Raw genomic sequence first — 18,875 nt, forward strand, 5'->3', positions numbered from 1 at the left:
TGTTATGTTTATCTAATTATTGATTGAAAAATTTATTTCTTGATATCAATTCTATTATTAAAATATCAAATATTACACATTTATTTATTTAAAAAAGAAAATTTATGTTTATATATTGAAACCTGCATATAAAATTTGTGTTTATACATGAAATATTCATTTCAAGAAAAAATTATTTAATGTATTTGATTATTTCAAATCAAACTCATTACATCTATGAAATGGTAACTCAGAAGGGAAAGTGAAGTTTAACTCAAATGCAATAAGTTGTCAATTATAATTAATTTGGATAGCACACAAACTTTCTGAACACACACTGCCTTGAAAGTTATCAGGTTATAACATAAATTCCATCTGAAAAACTTCCTTATTAGATATAATCTCAAGCCCACTTTCTGGCAACTTTTTGATATCTTGTTGGAAAAATTCTTTTGGTTTACAATCAAAATATTCTGACATTGCATTTTTGAGATCTTCCTGATTATTGAAGTTCTTTCCATCAAGATAATTTTGCAAGCTTAAGGAGCAAGGTCTGGGGAATATGGGAATGTGTTGGTTTTTTCTCAGCCAAGCTCCTCCAATTTTTTAGAGGTGATTAGACCTGTGTGTGGATGGGTATTATCTTGATAGAATAGAACATGTCACCTATTGACCAATGCTGGACATTTTTCTCATAGGGCTTCCATCAAACAGTCCAATTGCTGACAATAAACTCCAGCTATGATGGCTTCATTCCTTTCCAGCAGCTCAGAATGTATCACACCTTGGATATCCCATCAAACACTGAGCAACAACTTCATTAGATGAAGACTGGCTTTCAGCTGAAGTACCACTTTATCTCTGGGATTGAGCCTCTGATGATGATATTTAATAATCTTATATTGTATCCATTTTTCATCCCTGGTAACAATTTCATCCAAAAATGGAACTCAGAGATATCTAGAGTACAATTAAATGTACTGTACACTTTGACATGATGTTTAAGTTGTGTGGCAATAGGTCATGTAACACTCATTTTCCCAACTTCCAGCACTTTTCCCAGCTGTTTCAAATATCACTGAATGGTCATATATATGGCTTATGTCCAGTTCTTGTTCGTTCTTGAACTGTTGTAAAGAGTTTATTTTCCAGCAGATTTTTCAGTGCATTGGACAGAATTTATATTACAACCTGATAAAATGAATTTTATAATTTTCCTGGATTCCCAAAAAGTGTCTGGTCCAGACTATGAAATGCTTTTCTACTATATCTTATTTCCAAATGCAAATTTTGTATGGAAAAAGTTAACTGCACATGTGAAAAATTTTATAGTGATGATTAAATATACCTTATCTGCCTGTGACAGGCAGTTGTCTTCTGATACTTGCTCTGTGCAGAAGATTTTCACATTTTTGAAGTGACTTTAGAGTTTCAAATAGAACATTGACATTTACCTGACAGTTTAGGGTGGAGAGTGATTGGCAGATTTAAGGCCTGACAGTCATGAACACAAATGGCAAACTGGCTCAATGTTAGTCAATTGGTAGTTCATAGGTTTTGGGATTGCTTCCTAGAGATTCATAATGTTGCCAGAAGTCATTCCTAGGTTACAACAGTAAATGAAGATCGGTATCTGTGCCTAACCAATCTATGACAGTGCTAGATGACACTCCTTCAACTGCAGTCTGAGCATTATGCAGCTACAGGACTACTGTATCATCATCTACCATAAGCAGACAACTTCACAAAGGAGAGGACAATTAAACTGGATAACATGTTAACTGGACTGAAGACCAATGGCACACTGTATTCTTTACAAGTTCAAATTTATTCAATGAAGTGACGGTAGACATATACAGATTTGGAAAGAGCCTGGTTTGTACCAGGCATCATTTTTCAATTTTTATTGGGATTGACTCTTGGATGGGGAAATGTATTGTATGGACAGGAACATCCTTGGGCAGTTACACTGACCTCCATGGTTGGATGGATCTCATTTCTGTATCTCAGAGATACAGGGATGAGATTTTCAGCCCCACTATTTGACTAAGCCTAGGTTCTAGGTAAATTTGATGCCAGCAGTTCAATTCAAGAAAAAGTTGATGAATGGTCATTATTATTATTTTTTTTTTTTACATGTGTTATGCATAGTTGTATCTAGGCTTACCATAATATTTTTTTTCTCAAACTGGGACAATTTTGAGAAAATACAACAGAATGCAAATCGGTACCTTTAAAATATGACGATATATTTGAGAACGTTTTTTCTGCTGCTACTAGGCTTGCCTTATGTTTCACACATTTCAAGTGATTTTTAATGTCTGAATGCCCACCATGAGATACTAAAAATTCTGAAAAGCACAGTTCGCATTTCACTTTGTCAATACAATCATAAATTTTTTCAAAAACGGATAATCCTTTAATTCATCAGTAAACACAGTTTCTTTTTGGCATTTTGGAGATTAAATTAATTTAATGTACAGTACAAAATAATTGCAAAAGCCGACTAGCAATTTGAACTTGACTAAGATAGGACATGCGAAAACAATGACTTGGCCAGTGTAAGTGTTGCCAACTCTAATTAAAATAAAATATCTAAAAAATGAAATAAAAATATTTGAATCTCATAGGCTACATTCTGTGTAAATTCTGTGGAAAAATATCTGGATGAAAAAATAAAGCATCTAAATTTGTTAGGCCACATCTATAACTTTTCGGAGAAAACATCTAGACAACGTTAAAAGTACTTAGATCTAGATACAAAATATTTAGATTGGCAACAGTAAGTGTAAAGAGGGGATATTTTAATGCAAAATTTTTCCATTTTACCCGAGGTTGCACTATTTTTACTTCTTGTATATTCGGCACTTTTAAAATTTTACTAAATAACCAGGACAAAATGAAAAACTGGCTGGGATGTATGGTAAGCCTAGTTATATCATGTAGCAGGAATATAATAAAATAAATCATCTTTTATGATGATTATGGAGTACAAAAAAAATCCTGTTTTACCACTCTATAATGTACTGTACAGTAATTAAACCCAGCAAACATGATATATTTCAGAACAAAAATAACTTTTATAACACAATTAAATTTTTCTTAATTTATGAAATATTAATTCATGACTAATGCAAACAAACAATAACTTAACATATTAAAAATTACATAAATTATTGGTAAAGAAAATGGTATTTATTTTTAGGTATATATTTGTCTAACCAAGAAAATAAAACAATTCTTTCTATTTCAAAATAAACACAAACATATTTTTATAGTATAATTTCATTTTTATGATTTTTTTATTTTGTATATTCAGGGTTCCTACAAACTTGGAAAGTCAGGAAATTTGTATCTTTGGCTGTCTTGTTCATTTTTTTGCTCACAATATGGTTGACTAAGTGTAATTGTCTTCAAGCAACAAGAAGTAATGTGATGCAAGGCAATTTATGAAAAAGGGTGCAGAATATTTTCAAGACCCAAAATTTCCCCAATAATTATTTCACACAAATAAAACCATAGTTTATGAACCAATTAATAATTATTACTGCATAGTTTGTATAGTTCAGATAAAATCATGCATATAATTCACCTGCCATACAATTTGCCAAGGAACACTAAACTGATAAATTAACACTAAAATTTTTTAGGTCAAAAGAACACTTTAATTTCAAGTATATGTTGTTGTCATCATAGAATAGCACATACAATTATAAACTTCAAGCAATATATTGATTAATAGAAATAAAATTGAATTCAGTGCCACAAATAATGATGATTATTTTTAGCACAGACAGTAACAGACTTTTTGACATTCAAAAATTAAAATTTATTTGTGATGACTTCAGAATGAATTTTTATAAGGCTGAAAAATTTAAGTTAAGGATGAAATTCAAGTTAATGAACACCAGAAAATACTTTGAAAAAGAAAATTTTGGATCTGGCAAGAAAATTTTCATATTATTGAAACTATTTTCCCACCATGGCCATTTTGTCTAATTTCTAAAACACTCCTTTATACTATTTAATTAAATTATTTTAACTAAAGTTAATATAAAAAATTAAGTGCATTTACAATTTAAAGAATTTCATTAAAACATCATCAGAAGCTGGGTCTGAGCCCTGGTAATTGACACTGGCTTCTTTATGTGCTTAGCCATTAATGGCTGAGTGGATAAGGCTGCCAATCAGCAGGCCAACTGGAGTTTTCTGGGTTTTCTTCATGTATCTAACAACTAAATAGAGTCAGTTTCCTATAGAAAGTCATCCTGAAAGGCATCCCTCCTTGGCAGATTGCCCAAGTGTTGCATTGTGTTCTACCATCAATCTATCCATTCTGAGATACTTAACTGTTTTCCTTATCCGATATTGAAATTATCATATCCAGATACTTGAGATAATTTCAGATATTTCTCAAGTGTGTGTTAACAGGGATCCTTGAGTTTATAGAAGAAAAAGAAACATATTGTGAAAATTTAAAAAAAAATGTTTCTTGTAATATGTATTTCTATTGAAACACACATTAAACTTTAAATTAGAAACATATAAAATTATTTAAATTGAAATATTTAAAACAGAGACATTATTTTAAGAAACACCTATTCATATTTTATACATATTTTAATTAAATTCTACTCTAGATAGTCTGCCAAAAATTTTCATTTATTAAAGAGGTCTACCATATGGTAAAGTTTGAGAAGCACTTGTTTAATGCATGCCATTGGGGTATTTTGAATGTAGTTTTCTAATTTTTCAAAAATTTTATTAAGTTTTTCTCTCACAGTTTGAATAAAGATATACTGTTGTCGATAAAAATATTAAAACTATTACAGTGAAAATGTTGACTTAATGTGTGGGGTGTGTATGATAGAAATGTAAAGAATATACAGGTGCTATTCATCAATTTTGGTTTGTTACTATACCTGAAGACCAAGTTCTTAAGCAGTTCTTTAAACTTTGCAAAACCATATTAAATGAGCTAATTTTAATTTTTACTTTTTTTACAATTTTAGATTTATAATGAAGTCTTATTACACACACAACTTAGTCTTACAATACAATAGAAGAATATTTTAAAATCACTCATAATTAGACCATATAGATTATAATCACTTTGTGTATTTTTTAAATTTTGTTTAATGTTCATACAATTATTACAGACATTTTCTTCTTTTGCTGATGGTCTAGATTAATATTAAAAACTAATATTGATTATGTGAAGAATTATAAAATGGAATGGCATTCAGCAATTCTGGGAATCAAACTAAATCTCAAATATAACATACAGCAATATCAATTATCATTTGTAAGTTTTAAAACAGGTGTATTATGCAGTGTTATGAATTTGAGAGAATAGTCTTATGATACTCTTTATTTCAAGATTTTAACCAATGTTAGATTATTAACTCTCTCTGAATCTCTCACAATTACTGTTAACATTTACCCTCAAATTTGGTGTGTAAATGAACTTACTAAAAAAAAAAATGCTAAAGTACAAAATATGATACCATTTAAATTAAAATTGTCATTTTTCATTTTAATAATTTTTATTGCAAACAAAACAATTTAAAAATTTTTCCAATTTATTGATATTTTATAAAGATTAGGAAATTTATTAAAGGATAAATTCAATAACATTCAATAAATATATACTTTTGTACATGGATTCTACAGGATTTGTTAATTGAAAAAAAAACATTATTTATTATTCAAGCTGTGTAGGTTTATGGTTGTGGATTAATAACAGAATTAACTACTTTAATAAAACATTTGATTTTTAATTTTAATAATTGCTGTATTAGCAATTATAAAGATTATGTAACTAAATATGTTAACTAGAAAAAATAACTAAAAAGTTGAGGAAGCAATAGTATATTTCCATAATTAAATGTATATAACTCTCATCGACCCCTTTTCTTCTTGATTCAGAGTTCTCAGGAATCCCGAAGGTGTCACATATTAATAATGTATATACAGGCTTAACTATAATTTTTGACGTTTTCTTACCCTTAACGAAAACTCCCATGAATATTTAAAAATGAACATAAATTGTAAGCAAAAAACAGTCTTATCAATTTAAAGTCTAAAATCGTGAAAGTGACAATTAATAGAAATGTAAATAGTAACGACATTTACGAATAAATAACGTTCAAAACTAAATTTAAATAGTATTTATAAGCAATCCTTTATTTTAAAAAGACAAAAGCAATATCTGAGTTAAAAACGAGAAAATTTCTTATATTAAAAGAATTTCGAATGTTTACAGTGGACTCTCCCTATGCTCGAGCCAAACTTATGCCGCAAAGCGACTGCAGCGCTCGAAGTGGCAGAAACATTTATTACGCCATTATCGTAGCATTAGAGCTAGGGTTTCTCAAACGGGATCTCGGGATCCCGGCTGTTTTTTTAACCCGGAAAATCCCGCAAATTTCTTAAAAGTTCACTTTTTTCTTATTTTGTGTTTAGGTTGAGAAAATTTTGCAAATAGAAAGTATGATTAGCTCATAAACTGTCAGAATACATTTGTATTTATTAATTTTAAGCCTGCTTATTAGTTTTTTAAATTTTTGCTTGTTATGACATATCACAGATTGTCAATAATCAATATGTATTTGTGGCAGGACTCTGAAAATTCTTTACTTGTCAGATCCTGTAATATCTTGGATAATTGCGCCGATGCTCTTAATTTTAACTATGCCCAGTAGCTGCAATAACTGCATTATGCCAAATTGTGCAAATTGGGCAGGGATAAAAACAAAGTTTGCAAGTATGAAGTTTTTCTTCATAAACCTGATTATTAAAGCCGAACTGCCGAATTATCGGGCTATAAGCTTTATACCGCTATTAAAGCAGTCGAGGTAGACAAATCAAGAATAGTTGAGAGCAAAAGAAGCACTGCAACGCATCTCGAAAACGAACTAGAAATCTTCGAGGCTACGGGTGAAAAAACACGTAATGTTTATCTTCTCTTAAATGCATTAAAGACGATTCCCCCCAGTAGCGTAGCGTAGTGGGGGCGGCACTTTTAGGGGGCGGCATTTTTTCACAATAAATAATAATAATATCTTGTAAAAATTTGAACCATTTCATTTCATATTTTTATCGCACCTACGATTCGGACCGATTGAAATGAGCAGGGAATTTTTCATTAGTTATTCTGTGGCGAAACTGGGGAATCCCCTTTCTTTAAATGAATGTATAATAATGACATCTTGCTCATTGTAGCGACTGACAACACCGTCTGTACTGACTTGTAGGGATTCCCCGTATTTTATTTAAGGGGACGGCGAAATTTTCCTCCGCCCCGGGCGGCTGACACCCACGCTACGCCACTGATTCCCCCACATCCATTGAATTGGAAAGGGCATTTTCAGTAGCGGGACTTTTCATTATTAAAATAATAACCAGATTCAGTGATCGGAGTATTGACCATCTTTGGTTTTCAAAATCTTATAAAAATTTGTAATAATATTTTGTATTATGTTTTATTTAAAAAACGAAAATTACCTTCTAATTTAGAAGTTTGATCTAAGTTCATTTTTAAAAATTTTTAACTCAATTCAAAGGTATTTTTTAGTAAGCAGTTTCCAACAAACTAATAAATTTTTTCTATTGGTGAAAATTTCTACGTAATTCAAATTAATTTTTAATACATATTTTACACAGCATTGTTAATATTTTGATTTTGGAGGTTGCAGAACGTATTAAATTACTTTAAAAATGAAAAATAATTATATCATTCGATTTTAAGATTTATTTTATATCTTAAAAATAATTAATTCTATCCCGAGATCCCGGGAAAAGCAAAAGACCGGGAAATGAGAAACCCTAATTAGAGCTATTGGAAGCTCAAGGACCAGTATATCAATCGACTGTGGTTACAATAGTAATTTAAATTAATAATTTGCATTTAAAAATGGCATGATAATCGCCTTTAGAAACCTTCCCAATGTCCCGATATTTCTAAATTAAAATAATTTGAAATAAATATGGGCAATTATAGATACATTTTTGATACATAGATACATTTAAAGAAAATTTCGTTTTAATAAATGAAATAACCCGGTGTTATGCACATATAATTTTGTTTATGAATATACATTTTTACTACATTATGTATATGTTTATTTATTATAACAATAAAAAGCTCATATAATCAATTTAAAGAGGTTTTATTTTTGAAATTTACACTTATTGTTCTTTGGGTTTCTTTCGAAAATAATGTATTTAATGATCTTCAAAAATTTTCGCGAAATACCGGTTGAAAATGTAGTGCTACGCGACTATGTATTAATATTATTATTTTGTCGTCTCGGTTTCCTTTTTTGTATGTATCGGGTTTTCTTGGATTGTACCATGTCGCGTGTATTTTTGTTATGATGTCACCTTAGGTATACGTGAAAAGCCTTCTGATTGGTCCAGAGTGGGACACGTAAGTGAAGCGGACTTCCGGAGAGCGGGAAGTATAAAATGGTTACTGTACTGTTAGAATAAATTACTGTTGTTTCGCCAAATTCGTGCACGTGTAATTGGTCATTACTTGAGTCCTTAATTAATATACATCCATATTACATCCGTGAACTTCGATCCATCGGAAAATCTACAAAAATCACTGCTCTAGAAGAAGCACGTGATTGCATTATATAAAGTCGACATAAAAATGGCGAGATAAAATTAGTAGGATTTTTGGCCGAGTGGACTCCGTCTCCACTCATAAAGGCGGTAACCAGACCCTAAACACCGGAGTTCGATCGGGGGTTCGCGCCTCACTCGGACGAGCTGGCAGCGGGAGTTTTTCCGGGTTTTCCTCCTTGCCAATGACGCCTGAATAGGGGCCAGCTTCCCCCAAGTCCTCCCGGAAGGCAGTTCTATCCCCCTTCTCGCGGTGGCCGTCTCCTATAAGGCCGGCTTTGGTCGCGCCCGTGACCTCTCTTCTGTTTTCCTGGGCTGGCCATCTTCTATAAGGCCGACTCTTCGGTCGCTGAGCGATCATCCTCCTGTCTTCCGGAGTATAAGCGAATAGCAATGAACTCCACTATCAGTCAGTCTAGTAGGATTTTTTTTCTGGATTTTAGTAGGACTCATATTATGATGATTAACAATCTTAATGTGTATATGAGCATTTCGCTTGTGCCAACGATAGATCTGACACCTAGCGGTATTAGCGCGAACTACATAATGGCGGCTGCTGTGGGTATAAAGTAGTTTGTTAGAATAGAAAGTGTTCACCCTATCTAATATAGGCCATCGTCAGGTTTAATATTATAAATGTTCCAAAATGGAACGTACCGTTTTCGAATATTTTGCATATTTAAAATTCAAAAAATAATTTAACTTTAAAATAAATTGAAAGAAGTGTGTATATTAAATAAATAAATAAACAAATAAAACATAGAAAACAAAGCTAAGTAGAAAGAAATGATTTAAAGGTTTTTAAGTGCCATTCTTTTTTCTATTATATATTTCTACACTGTTAGAAGCGCATTAGCATCCATAGCATTTAGGCAACGGTTTTTCATTTTACTTTTATAAATTTCCACCTTTTCCATCTCCAACGCAATGGATGGAGAGTGCACCGTTTAAATGACTTTAGCCTCTTCCCATTTTACAATCGTTCCTTCAGTCTGTGCCATAATTGATAATATTGTGTTGTTGTGTCGTTTGTCAACGTTGTATCAAATGCTCTTTTTATAAAAATCGAGAATGCTCTATAAAAGAGCACCTAATATCTGTAGCTTGCTACGGAACGATAAAGACAGCGTAAAAAAGGAAGGTAAAGCTGGGGTATATAAAATTCCATTTGAAAATCAACAGTTAGGAATCGAAAAAGATTATGTGGGTGTGACTAGAAGAAACCTGGCGGTACGTCTGCGAGAACACACAATTTTGACAAAGCACACAACACTATTAGCAATTACGGCACAGACTAAAGGAGCGATTGTAAAATGGGAAGAGGCTAGTCATTAAAACATTAAAATGGTGCACTCTCCATCCATTGTGTTGGAGATGGAAAAGGTGGAAATTTATAAAAGTAAAATGAAAAACCGTTGCCTAAATGCTATGGATGCTAATGCGCTTCCAACAGTGTGGAAATATATAGAGAAAAGAATGAACTTAAAAACCCTTAAATCATTTCTTTCTACTTAGCTTTGTTTGCTATGTTTTATTTGTTTATTTATTTATTTAATATACACACTTCTTTCAATTTATTTTAAAGTTAAATTAGTTTTTTGAATTTTAAATATGTAAAATATTCGAAAACGGTACGTTCCATTTTGGAACATTTATAATATTAAACCTGACGATGACCTATATTAGATAGAGTGAAAACATTTGTATAAAAGAATTTTAAGCTCAGCAAAATTAGCTGTGGTGAAACTGAAGTGAATTGTTTGCTGAGAAAGAGCTGGATAGATGTGAAGTTATCAGTTTTGGTATTTTCTCTCTTTCTGTAAGACATCTTTTTCGATCAGCACATATTCTAAAATGTCACAAAGTGCAATCATCGTGACTTAAACAACTACGAAATCAACTAGGATTAACGTCGGATACAAATACGAATAAAACGTTTTGACTACAGAGAGAAAAGTTATTAAAAAGACAACACACAAGTAACTCTCGTACGTTGTCAAGCACGCTATACCCTTGTTCTTGTTCTTGTTCGTGGGTTTATGTTGGAAGGTATGGCCGTTGTCGGCTTTTCTTCCGATGCGCCGCCTGGTGGTTAGGCGAAGCGGCCGGTCTTATATATGTACCGCTCAAGGGCTGAGATGTGGTGCGCTATACCCTTTGTGGCAGCCATTTTGGTCGACTCATACGCCACCTATATTTACTGGCACAAGCGAATTGGGTGACAGAAACTTAAAAAATTGTGCATACTTAACAACCATACGATTTGGCGGATTTTTAAAATAAAAATATTGGTAATATATATAAATATAAATCACGAGTCCTCCCAATTTATGGATTTTTATAAACGGACTACGATAAATTCAAAAAATATGATGTTGATCACGAAAGAACAATAGCAGATTTTCAACATTAGCATAAACGTAGACGTTACGATGAACCGATCGAGGATTTTGAGGAAAATTTTCAATTACGATAGAAAAAATATAATAGAATATTTACGTGGTATTGCATATCGGCCTAACTATAATAGGAATTAATAAATTAAAAATAAAACTTTGTTTTGAATTTCATATACTTTCTTTTAATATATGTAACGAGCGTAAATGTGCTGGTTAATTACAAAATAATAATAATTAAAAAATTTTTTCTTCTTTACTTAAATGTTGTGCAATTATACGTTTTCATTTTCAAATTATTTTCGGACCACTTTTTAAAGCCATCTCTTAAATGATTCTACAAATTTTGATAAACGGAAATATTTAACTAGCCGACCCATTTTTTTTGCACGGGAAATTTCGATATGATTTCTATACAATTTTGTGATTCTACCCAATATAAAAATACACTTAATTATAAGCGAGATTTATCAAATTTTGTGTTTTAGATCGTTCTTTTAACTCCCTTCTCAAAAAGTCCAGCAACTAGTTGCTTAACTTTCTCGGGAACATTCAAAACTGCGTGTGGAGTCATCTATTATGATATTTTATTACAACTTTTTATATTTTTAATTATTATAAGATGAGTTTGATAAAAACTGTAAATATTAGTGACGAGTAAAATAGTCATTAAGTTCGACCCTACTCGAGATATGACACACGACCCCTTCTAACTCCCCATCCCTGACCTTTAACAACCAAAATTTAATAGTATCAATCCCCTAATACTAAGGTGACCAACTTTTTTATAATCAAAAGGAGGACACATAAATTGAAGGAAAAAATATTGTAAATAAAAGAAACATTTTATTCATTGCAATAATAATACACTATAATAATATCTACTGCATGCGTAGTGGTGTAGCTAGCATGAATGACACCCAGGGCGGATATCGTGGTGTCACCCCAAGTCATACCGTGGGTGTCACCCTTCTTAACTGTTTTATAGAACAGTATCGGATTATTGAATTGTAATATGCCCGCACTCGAGCAAGCTTGAACGCTATATCGAATAAGCGATATCATCACATAGGTTTATATTGACTAGCATGAATCCGTTGACCTTTTTTTTTTAGTCATGGGTTGTTGAGTTGGTCGAACTTTCCATGACTTAAAGCGTGTTGTCAAGGTTTATTTCGCGACTTATTTTTTCACAGTTGGGTGTCGAGGGAGGACAGAACTTACAAAAGGAGGACATTTAGGAGGACACTTTTCAAAGGAGGACAGACCTTACAAAAGGAGGACGGTTGGTCACCTTACTAATACATAAACCTCTCTGCAAATTTTCGACAAAAAGCATAGAAGTTATTAAGCTTCAAACAGGGTGAACAAAATCGTGTCTCCCACACACACACCAACATCCAAACATACAAAAAAAAGCCCACCAATGGCCAAGTGGTTCCGTTCCCTAAACACTGGGAGTTCAGTTGTGGGTTCACGCCTCGCCAGAACGGGCTGGCCACGTGAGTTTTCCGGGTTTTCTTCACGCCTGTAATGCTTGAATAGGGATGAGTTACTCTTAAAAAGACCTAGGCAGATCACCCAAGTGATGCATTGCTGTAACGTAACTAAACAAACAAACTTAATGATCCTTATAGTCATAATATGCTAATTCCACAGATACGTATATTTGAAATCACAATAAATACATGTAAATCAGTTTTTGTCAGAATATGCAGTATACACAAGCAACGCTATTAAGTGTTGCAGGAGAGCAAGCGAGCAAGATGATGTCTATTAATGAGGTCTCTGGAAAAAAAAGCGTGTGACGTATTGGTTGTAAATTTTTATCTATAATTTTTTTTTGTCATGCAGAAATTAAACTTTGTTCATCTCTATTCAACGTCATAGCTTGAACATGCGAACTTCCTCACTGCCATGTTGAAACTCCCTCTCTTTCTTACAAGTTCACATTTCTGACTGGCGTGAAAATGTTCAATGTTAGAATGTGCAATTCGCATAAGAGAAAAATTTGCTAGAAATGATATCACTTACGTAATATTCGCTCAGCTTTTCTCCAGGGAAACGCTCTCTATGCTTTTACACTATTTCACTTTTCAAGCACTATTATTATTAAACAGCCCGAAGACCAAATACAGCCTACTGCTCTGAGAACCCGGGATCAAAAACTCCCCAGGAATTTTTGGGGGTGGTCTGACGGGATATGTCGAACCCTGTGCCTCACCACCCGGCCGCCCTATTGTGCGCCTGGCCGAACCCATAATGGGCTTGTATAAGAGGCCCTCTTAGTGTCCACAGAGCGGAAAGAGCAGAAAAAAAACCACTAACAATATCACAAAACTCAGAAATTAAGCAGCAGACACTTGAAACAAATAGTCAAACCACCAAACAATGGCCACTGACAAACATAAAAAATGACATTGTTCAGAGGTTATTTTGTATGTTGTATAGATTACTCCCAGTGGAATTTCAGGACTTTGAGTACATATCTGAACTGAGGAGACTGAGATGAGTTCAACAGTACCCACTTTTAGACCAGAGACGAAAAATTTTGTTTAATTTTTGTTTTTTAAACAAAGCAAAACAAAATTTAACATTTTGTTTTGCTTTGTTTAATATCAAAAGGAAATCTGACACAAAGCAATGCAAATGTCCCGAGTGCAACTCGAACACATGTTAATAACTAAATCAGGGATCAGAAGTTGGCATTCTAAGGGCTGTCCATAAATGATGCCCACACGGGAGGGAGGGAGTTATGACAAGTTGGACAAGGGCGGGAGGGTTGATCTTCAGTGGACATCCAGTTTATTTCATTCAATTTTATAGTTTACACATTTTATTATATTTATTTCAAAATTTCTTGTATGGTTTGTTTTTCTACATATGGTATCTATCATTCATAAAGTGATAAAGGTTTTAAGGAGTGTGGAGTTTTGTTGGATGTTCGAAGAGGGGAGGGGGGTTACGGAAACTTGGACAAACTGGGATAAGAGGGGAAGGAAGAGTTGGGCTTGATGATTTCTTTTCTAAAAATCAGTGTTTCTAACATCCTGTGGGGATTAAAACAGATAAAATTCAAACTTCTTACTGTTTATGTAAGTCAAAGACCTGGCAATAAAAGGGCCTTTCTTAGAGCCTTTTTTAGTTTACAGTATGTTTTGGTTTACTGAATAATAACAGATATAGCCTGTCTGATATATATCCGTTTGACTGGCCTTTTGCTATGTTTAAGTTTGAGATCCCTGATCGAAATCAATGTCAGACTGGAGAGTTCAAATAAAAAATTCTCATATAAAAATTACAGGATTTAATTGAATCTGGGATACCGAACAGTTTAATGAAAGAAAAACGTCATATGTTGTAGTTAAAATTCCTAAATGTCAGAATGGGAACTATGTCTATATAAAATATGATCACAGGATTCAAAGATCCATCAACATCTCCTGATCAGAGCTGAGAAACGGTGTGGAGTTGAATACTGAAGATCGACCTTTCTCATGACTTGATCACGAGAAAGGTCAATCTTCAACCTTATTTCCACTTGGAACAGCGCCGGATTAAGCCTCTAACGGGCCCTAGACAAAATTTAAATTGGGGCCCCATTTAAATAAGCTGCTTCTAAACAAATCTTATATAATGTGACATTAGCGTAGTTAGCATGGGTGACACCCGGTGCGGATATCGTGGTGTCACCCCAAGTCACACCGTAGTGTCACCCTTTTTAACTCTTTTATAAAACACTATTGAATTGTAATATCTTCGCGCTCGAGCAACTTGAACGCTATATCGAATATGCGATGTCGCGACGTATAAGTTTAGATTTAGAAAATAAATCATAACCATACATCAGTACTACCACGAGAGGCGGCCCTAAGAATATTTCTAGATGGTGCGAGAGATCCTGTGGCGTACATTACTTCTGACGCACGGGGGTGGCTGTTGACCTTTTTTTTTTTTAGGTAATGGCTAGTCGAGCGGAGCTTAGTAGGAATTGTTAAATACAGCATTTTCTGTCCTATCGGATTTCTTAAAAAATTTTTAACTCGTTTTGAAACAGAGAAATCTTCTGCACTGAAGCCGGGCCCCTCCGAATTACGGGCCCTAGACATTTGTCTACTTTGCCTATTCGATAATCCGGCCCTGACTTGGAAACAAAGACAACCAATCGGGAAGCAACAAGAGGGAATTGGGAATTAATCAGAGTTCCCAAGTTAACAAGGTGACACTGCATCCTTTTTTCTGTACTTGTGTCTTGCTATCATTGTCATTGAAGCATTGTTGTATCTATCTTCACTGAACTGCAGGCATTGTCACCTGTCCTCAGACTAACTATCTCCATAATGTCTCCAGGCTTGATAACAACACTGCTCCACATCAAGGGACTTTGTTGAAAATGAACTGAACTCTTTAGACCATAGTTTCAGTGGAGCATCTTTTGTACAAAATTGAAAACTACCAGTTTATTGCCAAATAAATGGGTATCATTGGTAAAGGTGCTTCACTTCCGTATATCCACCACCACCCACATACCATCCTTGTTTATCTTGACTTAAGTCAAACTGACTCTCCATTCCCCAGTTAGCAAACCTCACACATGGTAAGGTGTTCAAGTGTAAAATTTGAAGGTGATGAACAGTGTGTTTTGAAGAGATGAACAATTTGAAGGCAATGAGCAGCTGATTTTATTCGTAATGTTTAATATAACAAATTAAAATGTCACTCGAAGGTGGTCTTATTGACCACCTTCAAATGACATTTAATTTATTGGTTACAGCTAGAGTACTTTGAATAGGGAAGCTTTAATTATGGCCACCCTGTATTTTCAATTTTGAACAGAAGTAGCTTCACATATTTTTTTATTTCTCATCTAAAATAATCTAATTAATGTAATAATTTTATTACATTAATTAGACAATTAATGTAATAAGCAATTTAAAAATTACTTTCATGAGTTACATGATGCACATGTATACAAGTTGGTAATTTAAAGATAACTTGTAATTTAATAAGTAATATAATAAGTAATTTAAAGATAAACTAACATTTTTACTTCCTTGTATACATGGAAACTTAAAAGTGTAGCTGTATTTGTTTAATTACAGTTCCAGTTGTATTCTTAGTTCAAGATAATTTACATTACATTTGTCCTAATTCTTTTGCTTTTAGTGTTGCTGCTTCAACAGCATTCATCATAGCAGCTCTGACACCAGCTTTTTCCAAGGCATGAATTCCTGTTATAGTGGTACCTCCTGGAGAACAAACAGTATCACGAAGTACTTCCGGATGTTCTCCTGTTTCCAAAATCATTTTAGATGCTCCCTACAAAAAACTTTATATATAAATCGTTTATAAGAAATCTTAACTATTATTCTAAATGTAATAAATAATAAAATTTTAATAAGTGATAAATTCAATTAAATATATTTAATTAAGCAATTTTTATTTTAAAGTATTTTACATAAATTAATTTTAGATTTTATTTAAATGTTCAGCTGTACAATCTTAATTGAGTCATGACTATCAAAACTTTTAATGATACTGTATTTTGTACAGAAAAACCTGTTAGATGTCTGAAGGATTCAATGTATATCAGAGGATGGGAAAATAAGGTTTTAAGAAACATTTTAGCAAAATAAAACATTGGCTCCTTAAATAATGGTTGGTTCATTAGTACAATCATATGATATAGATTTGTTCCTTCACTGTAATCTGATTTTGATCCATAAATCAAAAAACCAGTGAGTAGGATAAAATATACATTGCATATGTTAAGTCTAGTCATTGAAATATAGTAAGACTTTTGTATTATGAAGTTCTATATTACAAATTTCTCTTTTCAATGTACGAAAAGAAACTCAACAAGTGGTTAAACGAGTCAAGATATGTATTAAAATTAAGTGCTTTCCAGATTTCTCAATTCCATTTTAAGATCAACAACAATGTTCTGACAACATTTTACCATTTTTGTTACCGTGTAAACCACCTTTTTATTTTACATTTATTTGTAATTTTGTTTTTATTTTTAATTCTTACTTTATGCACAGAAAATATTATATTATTTTCCTGTTTATAATTTAAAAATATCTGTTAATAATGTTAAAAAAAAAAGAAAGAAAAATTCAAATTTGTAATGTTGGTCCACTACAGTCAAAAAAATCAAGTACAAACAGTTGTTCTATTAAATTGTCAGAATATTGAATGTTAATCTGAAGATGAAATTGATAATCTCAAAAAGCATTTAATCCAAATGAATATCTTGATTCATTTAAAGAAATTCAAAATTAAAATGTTTAGTATCAGTTGAAATATTTAAATTTTTATACTAGGAGCTTGATTTGATCTATTTTCTTGCATTTTGTGATTACTTGTTAGTACACACTGCTATTACGATAATATTGACATTAATTAATGTTAATGTAAAATGATAATAGTGAATTAATGGAGGAAGTTTTTCTTGCATCAAAACCTTCTTGTGGATACCTTCTTGCACTGAAACATACCAGACCATTATTCAAACTATAGTTTGGCTAACTCTTAACAATAAATATAAAACAACTTTTTCTAAAGGTAGGTAGTTAGAGCTTATACTAACATTAACTAATAATTACAATAATTTTTGAATTAAATTTAATATTTTTATTTAATAATTATTAAATTTAATTCAAAATAATAATTAATTGAAACTGAAGATGAAACTAGTGTGGTTGTTCGAAAAGAAATATTTGTGGGTCTGTGAGTAATGGTTACAAATAACAACACAAACAAAATTGCATACGATGAATATTCTTTTAATTCTCTCCGAACGCGGTTCTTTTAATACACAGATCCCAACTTGACAGAATTTCACTTCTTGTTCTTTACAGGGAAGTGGATCACCTCCTATTATTGTTACAAGTAGATTCCACATGCGCATGCAACACAGAACAAACAAATAAGCTTAATGACTAACTTAAAACTAAACTTACATCTAGCTTAAAATAATATGGAAAAGAAACGGATTGACTTAGGAAAGCAAGGAAACGATAGGAAAGAAAGTAGAAAGTACGCAGGTTCAAGTCGTCTGATTGATATCCTTAACGATTTTCGTCCTCACAATCGTGATCCTTTCTCTTTCTCTAGTAAACCAGCGGTTCTATGTCTGGATTCTCTCTCTCTCTTAGTGTCCTATGGATCCTTGTATCTCTTTCTCTCCCTGGTCTTTGCAGGTTCTCTCTCTCTCTTGACTGCAGTCTCCTCTCTTTCACCGTCTTTCAAGTCTGGAGCGCCGTGTTCAGCGTCTGTCTTCTTCGAGGTCCAACAAAAAGTGACTACTCTCCTCTCTTACGCTGCTTTGGGCACATACTTTCTTTGTCTATCTCCCCAAATTCAGGGAAGTCTTAATCTCTTCCCCCTCTGTTTAACTCTCGGTTCTTGGAAAGGGTAATCCTCCCCCTCAAGCAGTAACAGTTTACGTATGAATTGCTTTGAGACAATGGAAAGGAAGTAAGAAAGTAAAAATGAAAGAAGAAAAATATATAGACTATATATACATATAGAACTTGTGAACTATAAAAAAAAACCACAATATGACTAACAGCCAAACTAGCTTTTTGCTTTATTTTTTAAACTGTAATGTAGAAATTTGTTCACTCTGTAATTTGATTACAGCTGCTTATATTGTCCCAATTATGTAAATTAAGTGTAAAAAATAAATACAATTTATCATTTTTATTTTATGATTAACTTCCTTTGTCCAGTAATAATAATAACAAAACTAAACAGAAAATAACTCTAATTTCAGTAATAAAATTATTTCCTGTTGATTACTTGAAACCGTGTTGTATTTCTATTGTTGTTTCTAACACACAATGCAGTTTAATCCAGCTGAAA

At 32.6% G+C, this 18,875-nt stretch overlaps 1 protein-coding gene across 2 annotated transcripts in view; it reads right to left on the minus strand.

Moving 5' to 3' along the window:
* Nucleotides 1-15,664: 15,664 nt before the first annotated feature.
* Nucleotides 15,665-18,875, minus strand: part of LOC136988181 (pyrroline-5-carboxylate reductase 3-like) — a 30,250-nt gene continuing 27,039 nt past the window's right edge. For both annotated transcript variants that reach the window (XM_067286011.1, XM_067286010.1), the window contains exon 6: nt 15,665-16,325. In XM_067286011.1, coding sequence (XP_067142112.1) covers nt 16,143-16,325 — 183 coding nt within the window. In that variant the 3' untranslated portion in view covers nt 15,665-16,142. The remainder of the gene's footprint in view (nt 16,326-18,875) is intronic.

The sequence above is a fragment of the Centruroides vittatus genome, unplaced genomic scaffold (genome assembly GCF_030686945.1).
Source record: "Centruroides vittatus isolate TY-2023 unplaced genomic scaffold, ASM3068694v2 scaffold_324, whole genome shotgun sequence".
Lineage (NCBI taxonomy): Eukaryota > Metazoa > Arthropoda > Arachnida > Scorpiones > Buthidae > Centruroides > Centruroides vittatus.